The sequence below is a fragment of the Monopterus albus genome, unplaced genomic scaffold (assembly GCF_001952655.1).
Source record: "Monopterus albus unplaced genomic scaffold, M_albus_1.0 scaffold4.1, whole genome shotgun sequence".
Lineage (NCBI taxonomy): Eukaryota > Metazoa > Chordata > Actinopteri > Synbranchiformes > Synbranchidae > Monopterus > Monopterus albus.
Window position 1 is genome coordinate 4,971,159 of NW_018127884.1, and position 11,443 is coordinate 4,982,601.

Below are 11,443 nucleotides of genomic sequence, written 5' to 3' on the forward strand. Positions count from 1 at the left end.
ACACTTCTACACGTGTGATCCCAGTGGAGCAGCTGCTCTCATAGGCACTCAGCGCTAATGGCAGAAGGGACAGTTACATCTGATTCTGTGTTTTGTTAAATGTCTTTTGATCAATTAAAAGCACTGACGCCATGGTGTGATGCAGACTCTACTGGTTCACGGGGAGGTAAAGGATCTTGATGAGAATCACTCAGGCTTCCTGACACATGAGGCGGGCTTTCAAGGAGGTGGAAGCTGGCCCTGTGTGGGCCTCTTCTCAGGGGCCCCTATAATTGTAACTCGCAGCTGCAGCAAATAAGAGTGTTAGCCACCAGGGTAGTGAATACACAGACTGGGATGCTCAGGGAAATGAGATACCACATTACAAAAAGATTACATTTAGCTGGAACAAGTGCATTTGTCATCATCATCATCACCAATTCAAAGCACTCCTGCACAAGACATTAGTCTGTAAACTGCTTCACGAAGTTACCAAATCATCACACATCTACCCTGCATAATTTAAATCACTCTTATAAATCAATTATAGAATTTTTCTATGGATGGTAAAAGACATGAAAAGGGAAAACAGTATAGAGTGGTAACAAATCAAATCACTGTGTTGATACTGTCTCATTGAAACTCATTGAATCTCCAGTTTAGAAGCTACAGGGGCTGATTTAAACCACACTCGTTTATGCTACGGCTATAAATGCGGTGACAATGGCGATCCCAAATAAAATTTGTTCCTGAGCCAAGGTGTATGCCACTAAGGTTAACAGGGATCGCGTGCAGATGTCCTGCCATTGTGTGTATGAATCAGCCCCTTTCATTCAGCTTCCGTCATTGCTGTAATTGAGCCCATAGACACGTTTCTCTATTGCCAAGACAAAATACAAGACATCTGGTAATAATATCAGCTGGAATACACATGCCTATTGAAAGCAGACTGATGACTGTGTGTTCTGAATGATAAGGAAAATAAAGACCACCAATTCACTGTCTGATTCATGTTCCCATCCTTGGTTGGAGCATATGCAAGGAGTAAAAGAAAAGACATGCATGAACACACACAGTTAAAGTGAAACACACAGACACACACGCTCCCTCAGTTTAGGTAGTTTCTCACAAGGCCCATGTCAATATTACATTTCATGCCGACTTCTTTTTTTCTTTCTCGCTGTAAGAGCCGTCTGTGTTACTGTACTACATGCTGCATTTCCAGATGGTTGTGTATGAATGCTGGAGACTGAGAGGTGGTTTCTGGGACTGTATACATGCTATGATTATGACATAATTAACACCCACAGTAAGTGGGAGTGAGCAGACAGGGCTGGTGCAGATGAGGAGGGGACTGTTCATTAACAAGATGCTCTCTCTCAAACTTTGCAGCTTGCTGCGGCTAATAAGCCCCAGTGAAACGGAGCCCAGCCGTCCCTTGCATTGACCCTGACGCTGCCCAGGATAAGGGAGGGTTTTGTCTCCTGGAATAATTGCTCTTTTCACATGTTACAAGTGTCGGCCGCCAGCCACTTCCCCTACCATAATTACTCCTGATCCGCTCCAAATGAGTCAGTCGCATTAGGGCTGCAATAACACTGGCCCAGCTTCAAGCGCAGCATGGGGAGTCTCAGCAGAGCGGCCTGGAACAGGACTGCCTTTTCTCCAAGCCCACGGTCATTTCCATCACGTCAGAGGCGCATTTCTTACACTTGAAGTCAGCACGAAGGCCCTAGGCTATTTTCTGAGGCTTACAGAAGGCATTGTTAGGTCCCGGTGCTCACTACTCAATGTGCTTTGGCTGCAGACTCCATCCCAATTAACAGAAAACTTCATTAGGGTGTTTTTTTCCACACTTTTCAGCCCCCTATTATTTTTAATTTATTCACATGGGGTTAATTAAAAGAAATGTATCACAGAGATATGCAACAGCTTTCTAATTAAATTCACTGGTGCTGTTTTTTAAAGACATGAAACTGGTAGTCTCTAAATTATTACAGAAGGCAACTTGTTCCAACACTTGGTTGCTCAGTAGTAGCACAAGATTAGAGCTATGCAAGGTAAACTGTCAACAGCAGAAACAGAATGAGAGATGGAGCAAGAAAATGAGTGAGGGAACAAGGTGAAATAAGAGGAGAAAGTACACATATATCTATGACTTTATCATATAGGCTTACCCCAAATAAACCTATGAGAGTTCTTGAACAGGGAGAACTGTCGAGGCTGTTTGGTCCCGCATATAGCCATCTCATATCAAATGTGGGTGTAACATTGGGCTTTGTCTAAGTTATTTACTTCTTCAAACTTGCAATTTTATATATCTTAATTTAATTGCAAGTTGTCAGTGACCGAGAAGATGAATACATCTTCATCTTCAATCCTTATACAGCAGGTGTAAGATCAACAGACATTTCTTAAGAGTGTGCATTTGAGACTGAATAAAATCCATTATTCTCAAGCTATATACTTTTAAACTTTGATGGAAGAGGCAATCTTGTCTGCCACTTCATGATTCCTGGCAAAAAAAAAAAAAATCAAACCATTAGACCTGTCACAGCCACTTTCCGCTATACAGAACAGAATAATGCACAAACACTTTTTAGTCCACATTAAAAATGCATTTGGAGAGGAATAAATGTAGCCCTCTAAAGTTTGTGTCACTCATGAGGTCAGGAAGTGATGTTCAAAATCCTCCCCACTCCCCAGCAATTACTGCACACTTATTATCTCAAAGGATATGCCAGGAGACAGGTGTGCCATTCAGGGTCCTCAGTGTGTTGAAAATGGAGGGGAAGAAGGAACACCATACTGTGGTGCACTGTGTGAGGCTCTTTAATCTTGAATAATGCAAATTCCCCACAGGGGGCAGTTATTTGGCAGAACGGGCCTCTGATGTCATTCAAGTACCGACTCCCACACCTGATGGGGTAAATAATGAGGGAGGTCGGTCGGGTGAAGAGGTCTTCATGAAGATTGGGTGTGATTTCATGTGGGATGGTAAACGAAGCTGTGTCATGTAGTACAGCCTATTCTAAATCTCCCAGGAGAGTAACACTGTAGATGACGCTGGCTGATGTTTGACTACGAAAATGTCTTGCTTATAATTAATTCTTTTAACACTTTTATATTGCCTCATGATATAAAGACTGACCCTATTTCCTCAAGGGCTAATTTCTTGTTGCTAGTTAAAATCAAATAGCAATTCAGCTAGAGACAACTGAAATGAAATGGAATAAAATTAAATGAAAAGAAATGTGACTGGAATGGGACTGAGCTTGGGGTGGGGTCGGGTGGAGGGTTAAGGTTTGAGAAACAAGTTTAAGTTAATGCTGATTTTAGTGGGAATGTCTGTGGATAGCGGCTGTCGTTTACCTCTGAATTTGTAGTTGCAAACATTATAGTTAAGCACGGATTAAATCAACAAATTCAATATCCAAAACCTAATCTATTAGTTTCAAGAGACTAATAAATACCCCCCTGCACCACAGAATTTAATTAGGTATTTAAAATGTGATTTACTGCAGGTCATTCAATAAGCAATAACCAAGCTGGATCTTTTTTTAAGAGGACGAACCCCATGCTAGCTGCAAAATCTTAAAGTGTGAAGCCTATGTCCTCCTTTTATCTGGATTCTTCTACTAAAAAGCAGTTCTAAGGAGGTTTTTATTTTTGCTTTAGCATTTTGCTTTTCTCAAGAATATTCACATAAAGGTCATTTTAAGTTGGATAAGAGATAGATACTGTATATGAGTGTGTGTGTGTGTGTGCGTGTGTGAAACAGCTATTGGGTTAACTATTGTGAAATGCATAGACTTAACATCTTTATGTGACTGAGAAGGCAGGTGGAGCACTAACTAGTGAGAAAAATGACTCATAGCATGTCAGGTCTGAGATTAAAATAGAATAAGTTCTCATTTAAGGTTAAAACTACTTTTTTTTTACACTCAGCCCACAGTAAACTGAATGCAGCAATGGGAATACAGTATAAGAGAGTGACCTGGTCTTAGAAAGACATTTACAGTTAAACAAGAAAAAAGTCTGAAAGCCCCGCTAGCAGCCCCTAGAGGCTGTGCTCCTCCTTACACCCCACAAGAACAAAGTGTCTTTCCCTGACCAAACAGCACTGCCATCCTCAGAGCCACACAATCGCACAGGTAGGGCCAAAAACAAATGAAAAGACTCGGCAACAATGATGAGGGATTTGGCAAATGGGAACTATGGCATCGGCAAGAATTCCTGTTGCCACTGTGATGTGTGAAGAGAGCCTGTTTAAACAGGTCTGTTTAAATAGCTGAGTTCTTCTAAAACTATATTGTTACAAAAATACAGTACTGTATTTCTGCAGGTGTCAATTTCCCCATGTTTAGCATAGACCAGTGTAAATCAGATCAACTGATCACCTGCTTTACAACTTAAAAGGGATGTATTTGAAATTTGTCAACTGCTGTTTTCAGATCCAGCTGTGTAAATTTGATATAATTCACTTTTACCCCAGTCCACATGCCAAAGCCCCGACGCACAGTTTACCTGGGTCTTATTCCTGCCCACCAAAATCAGACTGTTCCGGCACAGATATACACATACACACTAGAGCTAGACCGATTAATTGCTTGTTAACTTACTGCAGGTATATTGGCACAGGTAAGTACCAGTAAATGTAAGTACAAACATGCCAAGTATGTTAGAGGTCATTTAACAATACATATATCCATTACATACCTTGTCCACCAGAGAGCACTGACAAGTTTATTTTTCAACCATGTCTGTATCTTGATGACCATTTAGTTTGGTTTAGTTATTGTTAATCAGTATATATTTTGTTGGATCTTTAAAATATTGATATCAGCTTTAAAAATCAGTCAAGCTGTAACACACACAAACGTATATACATATACAGCACTGCCTTTCATTCAAACATGCACTGAGGGACTATACTTCAGGAAGGATTAAACAAGACCTATTTAATACTGAATGAATAACAGCAGACCTGTTTGTTTTAAGACACAAGAAAGCATTAAGAGACATCAGTGCAATTATAATTTGAGAATCGGTTTACACATGAATAATGTATTACAGTAATCAAAAACAAACATTCATCGTTATTCTGGGTCTGAAATCTTTTCAAATATGTAATTTACTTTTACACTGGAATAAAGAAGCATGACGGTTTTGTGTGTACGACTCAATTTGTGAGACAGTTTTCTCATAACATCATTACACTCATTATATTATACATAAAATTATGTATTTTAAATATCTAGCACATTAATGCTGGCAATGGTAGAGTGTGGACCTACAGGGGGACATATACAAAGTGCTTACGTTCCCATAGGGTGTATCAAGTGACATGTTATTTTATTGCTGCAGGTACAATATTAAAGTTTTCCTTTAGTAATATGGGCATCTAGGCATCTTGCACTTAGCTGCGTTTTGATGTCTGCTCATCTCAAGAACTTTGCTGCATGTCATTCCTTCTTCTCATTTCTCCTGTCTTCCTCTACTAAGCCTATGATGACAGACTAAAGGGGAAACGATTTTTAAGGGAGCAAGGAATAAGCTTTACCGAGTGCATCAGAATGTCAGAACAGAGATTGCACAATAGGGCGAATAGATAACTTAATGTTAAAAAACCTGATGAGATGTTGCAGGAAGTATGTGCATGTTTGTAGAAGCATCAGTGTATAAATACTTTTCTCCACATTAACATGCACGTAGTTAACAGCAGGCTTGACAGAGTCAGCTTTGCAATGACAAGTGGCAGAGAGACCTGCCTCCAACAGGTCCTACCAGATCAGTCATATTATATATACAGTAAATATAAGACAAGTAACTGCTTTGTGCATGTGCACCACTGACATTAGTTCTGTGCACGTCTGCACTTGTCACAGAGCTTGCAATAAGACATTAGATGGTGGTTTAAAGTAACAATTCATCTCAACTTGTCAGCATTTTGTAGATTTTGCAGAAGGTTTCATTGTAACATTTGTTACATGGGTATATACCATGCTTGTGACTTTTTCGTTCATGTCATTTTTGCCTCTTCCTCAACAACCTTCACTATTGTCACACACAGCTCAACAACATACCAGAAATTCTTCTTGGTGTGAAAATATCATTAGGATTGAATAAAAACAGGGAGTCCGATTTTGGACAACACAACAGAGATTGTCCATTCTCTGTGATGCAAGTGGCAGCCCGATCTTGTGTGAATTTGTATGATAACATGGCAAGCATGTGGCCTCTAGCAAAACTAAAAGGGATGCTCTCACAGCTCAAGAGTGCATAATTGAGTTTGTGTGTCACTCTGATGAGTGCAGCCATTTGCATCGAAGGCAGGTGGGCGCACTTGCTAACACGTGTCTCTCAAGTCTCAATTCAGTTCCTTTGAATCCTACTAAGATTATGGACAACGATACACATCTCCGGCACTTGTAGATGTGAAACAATCAGGACTGATATGGATCTAGAGGTTTAGTGGTAACAGACGAAACTGTCTCCAGTGAGAATTCTGTATTTCTAAGATCAGAAACCGATTAGATGGAATTAAGCGTTCACAGCTGGAAATGGCATAAATGTGATTCTGTGGCAACTTTTTTCCTGAGCTTAGCTAAAACAAATAATGAGGACAGATTTGGTGTAATATGTATGGACAAAATACTGAAGGCAAGTTACGTTACCTGTCACTACAGAATAGATAATATTGTAATTATCACACCTATATCAGTTGTACATGCACTGCATGTTTGGTACTATTTCGTTATAGGTATACAGTTAAAAAGAACATTTTTCATGCATTAGTTCTGTGTAGGTTAAAGTCCTTGTAACTATTTAAACACACAACCGTCTCCTTCCAATCTGTGTCTAAGGCAAAACTGGAAAAGTACAGTTTATGCAATGCAAGTACCAGAAATAAAGCAATAATTTAGAAAAAAAGGTAGGGACTTAAGAAATATCAAATGAAGCAATGGGTTTGTAATATTATTCAGGGCCCAGAGCACAAAAACCAGACGTAATTTCAATATTTGAAATAGGCAGGTTTAATTTTGAAGCAAGAGCAAACCAATAAGCTGAGAAAATAGCAAATACAGGGGAGCAAATTGCATTCCTTTGGAAAAGTGAAAAGACTTAAGGAACATATAAAAGTAATCTCCAACTGGAAATTAGAACTCAACCCTCAGAAACCAAATAACAGAAAAGAAATATTACTGTCCACTTTCTAAATCAATATAACATCGCTACAAGACAGTATTACCATGGAAACACCCGTAAAGAATGAAGCAATTCTTATTATTTCAAAATAAAAATCAGAGCCTGAAGCCCAAGTTTTATTACAGCAGCCGACAGATCACCAGTCTCTATTCATCTGAAGCATTGCTTTTCAATCACATGCTTTATGAATGGACATGATGATAACAGGGTCGTAAATTAACAAGCAAAGGTAACCAGAATTTTATCAGTAGCTGGAGGATTTTACTTCTGCTCAGGTCTGTAAAGAGTATGTGGTTGTGTTAACATTCAGCAAAATATGCCTTTAGTGTGGACCCACTTTCTTCTCCTGCACTTGGTATGAAGAAGGAAAGAAAATGGCTGAGTTGCTGCTTCCTCTCAAATTAAGACGCAAATTGGAACCTTCATATTGTAGGGTGAAATTAAATGTTGACACAGAATATTTTGGTGCATGTGTTTAAGTATAACTTGCATATTAGGTCATTTCACAGAGCAGTGCCTGTATTCCTTTTACTGGTCCTGGTCCGTGCTCTCGCACTTGTGCTTTGCCAGGTAGTTTATTATGAGTTAATGACTACATCATCTGGGAATATGGTGATTAGTTTGGCATGTGCAGACGGTGTAACAAAATATTTTATAGGATAAACATTATAACTAACAGCAGACTGTCTGACATTTTATGCTAAATGTTTGACTCTTAATAACCTGTATCTACAGTAGGAAATAGTTTGTAACAGGCAGATATTTTCACTGGAGCTTAGGTAAGGGGGCACAGAGATTCATTTCTGGTTATTGCTTTTGTAGCACAAATTGTTGCAGACTTTTCTAAGAGAAGTCAGAGTTCAGAAACAGTCTGCCAAATAAGCAGCAGCATTACTTTGCTACCAGCCAGGATCGCAAAGTGAGACCAGACACGCTTATGATCTGTTTTGTAGGCCACATAAGGACTGAAATATGGACACTTAAACACAAGCATGCAGGCATAATAGTGAATCAGTCAAGAGAAACAGACTACAACAGTAATCATGCACATGCACTCGTGTGGCTATCCAAAACACCGACCCACACCTCCCTCTCCACATACGCACACATTTATTTGTGCAGGCACTAAGTGGATACATTAGACAAGAAGTTTGAATTGACAAACCTATAACTTTAGAGCCAATAAACACTAAGAGTCACCAGAGTGAAAGAGTCCAGATCCAAGCAGCTTTGTTGATAACCTGGCCAAAATGCTTGGAGCTGTTGGTCGGGACCAGCAAATAAAGGGTGAAGCTTTTAGGCAATGAGCAGCAGGTGATCTCAGCTTTTCTGCAAGTCCTAATGCTCCTAAAAGCCACTCTCCCTGGTTCTGTAATTGGGCATCAGTAGTTAATGTAGTATTGACTGCATTACATGCTCCTGTGCATCCTTTCCCACTAATGCCATTTGCATCACCTTGTACATTTACCATATTGCTTAGCCAATAACTGTTAAAAGCAATCTGAATCATGAATCATATAGGGAACTTGTAGCTAGACAGACATCCAAAGGAGACAATTTACAGTTGAGTTAATTTGGGTACATTAGCAGCACAACATGGATTCAGCCAGCCAGACCAATTTATGTCTCTGCCGCAATCCTTTTATTGGTTTTTAGATGTGTAAGTGAAAGGATGCTCTGCTAAGAGATATGAAATATCCATCTTCAAACATAAATAGTGGGTTACAAATGCATCCATTACTTTTAGGGAAGGCGCAGCCTTGGATAAACTCAAGTGTGCTGAATAAATGTACTGTACTTTAAGAAACAACTGCAAAAATGTTTTATGGTTATAAGGTTGGCATTGTGCATGTAAGCAGGTGTCGATATTGTCAGCAAAACAACCCTCAAAACACTCTCCAAAAAGTGTCAGAAGAAAGAAAAACATCAGAATAACTTCATTTCCGACCACAGGAAGCCTTTACTGCATAAAGCCTATATTTGAATATTATTATCATGCTGTATACATATATTTAAATGGATGTTCACTGAGCACAATTTAGACGTGAATGTGATAAATGCACTGCACATCTCAGCATCAGTTTAATCCAAAATGGGACGTCATTAGAGGCGAATTTGATTTAAATTAAAATTAATTAGATTGCCTCACCCATTAACCTAAATACATTGAAATAGATAAGTAATGCAAGAAGGCCTATTTGGATGGAAAGTGAGTGAACGATGCACGGCGCTATCCATAATTTGCAATCAAGTTAAAAGCACTCTGCTGTCATCTCCCATCCCGTGGTGATGTCAAAGGCTGCTTCGCTAACTTCACAGACGCAAAAAGCACTTAAGAGGAGGAAAGAAACGAGGAGCCACATGCACTGCAGCGTCTGTGGACTGTCCTTAAAACTCCGGGTTGCACATCAAAACGCTGCTCCCAAATCTGGGTTTAAATAAACACCCAACTCTTCCAAACTAAACTGCAGTTTGGCAGGAGAAGGCTATTTGTGTAAGTGCAGCCCAACTTCGTGGTAAGAACGCAGCCAGCTATTCATGTGTCTTCGCAAAAACACGGAGCCCGTCGTGACTAAATGGGGTTGAAAAAGCCAATATAAAGCGGAGGCTGCGGGTGCGCAGGGTCCGGGGCGACGAGAAACACTTAACGTGTAAAATGTCAGTAGTTTGCCGTGTTACTCCCCGGATTAAAGCACCCTAAATCGGAGATGTTACTCACCCTCTTCCTTGTCCAACACCATCGTCCTGAGGAACGAGGAGTCCTTCCCCGGGCGATCCGTCCTCGGCTCCAGCAGGCTGCACCGCTCGGTCTGCTCAGAGCTTCTCCTGGAAATGGCTTTGAAACGCGCGGTTGACTAGACTACGCCTCGATAAACCAAAACCCTGGGAAGATGAATTGCCGTGTGCACGTTTCCCCCCTCCTATCAATAATAATTCATACACGGAGCACGGTGAAATACGCGGCGAAATCCCCCTATCCGGACTGAAGTGTAATGCAAATCAACAGCGATCAAACAGCGTTGGTTGCTCTTGATAAATTCCATGCGAATAAAAAGGCAAAACAATGAAAAGCGATGTAAATCTAGTGTCGCCTATCTGGAACTGTGCACACACGGACGGATCAGACGCTCAGACTGAACGGCTCAGCTCTCCTCGCTGTTAATATTCTCTCTTTCTCGTTCTCATTTGCTCCCAAACAGCAAGTATATTCAAACAAATCCAATTGCAAATCTGACAACTGCTAAAAGCGAACTCACGCCGCCTCGCTCCAGGTTTATGTGCCGCGCTCGCCTCTGCTGCTACTGAATAAATGCGCGCAGTTTCTAGAGACCCTCGGATTCCCCTGTTAATTAAATCAATTCATTATGCTCAGATCTGATTAGCAGCCCTTCCCCCCTCTTTGAATCAATTATTCAATACACAAACATAATTGCTTGTGCCAGAGGTGTCTAAGTATTAGCTTATTTAACTCCAAGGACACTAATTACCCCTAGGGCAAGGGAACTTTTCTCATTAATTCTGACAAAACACAAAAGCACAGCTAAGGGAAAGGGTGTGTGCGTGTGTGTGTGTGCGTGTGTGTGTGTGTGTGTGGCTGGTCTGTCTGCCAGTCTGAATGTGCGTGATAGAGAGAGAGCAGGAGAGAGCGCGCATACACTTAGGTTGTATTGATGCACGCATGTGCATGTGCGTGTGCCAGAGAGAGAAGGAGAGGAACAGAGGCGAGGAGGGAGAGCGATGCTGCTCCACCAGCGCCTGGTACAGTTGGAGTAAACATAAAATGTACTTATTGTTTTTCTGCTTTTTTACTTTTTTCTGCAGAAGTTAATAGAAATAACATCTAATTGCGGTCTGTTTAGCAGATAATTAGTGTCCAGACACAGTTATCATACAGGCTTCAGATAAACAGTCGTTTCAAAAGAGACAGCACAACAGATGGGCTGCGTTTTTGATTAGTGGGTAGATAGAAGGTTCACTTTCGAATCTGGTAATATAATTGTTGCTTGTTATTGCCAAGATGAAAGTGTTGCTGTTTCATGGTGGAGCCTTAAATAGCACCACTTTCACTTGCCCTGCGGAGACTGTTAACCAATTAAGGGTGAGATCCAACAAAGATTAGCCATTTAGGAGAGTGGAGTGGAGTATAGCTACAATAATGCTGGTTCGCCAGCAGGCTGTCTGTAGTGTGAGCTTGCTCAGTCTGTCCTTGCCTTCTGTTACATTTTGCACCAGATATTGCAAACCTACTCTAGTG

General features: G+C 40.6%; 1 protein-coding gene across 1 annotated transcript in view; it reads right to left on the reverse strand.

Moving 5' to 3' along the window:
• lmo1 (LIM domain only 1) overlaps positions 1-10,741 on the reverse strand; it is a 26,318-nt gene extending 15,577 nt beyond the window's left edge. The window contains exon 1 of the mRNA XM_020608324.1: positions 9,908-10,741. Coding sequence (XP_020463980.1) covers positions 9,908-9,929 — 22 coding nt within the window. The 5' untranslated portion in view covers positions 9,930-10,741. The remainder of the gene's footprint in view (positions 1-9,907) is intronic.
• Positions 10,742-11,443: the final 702 nt, after the last annotated feature.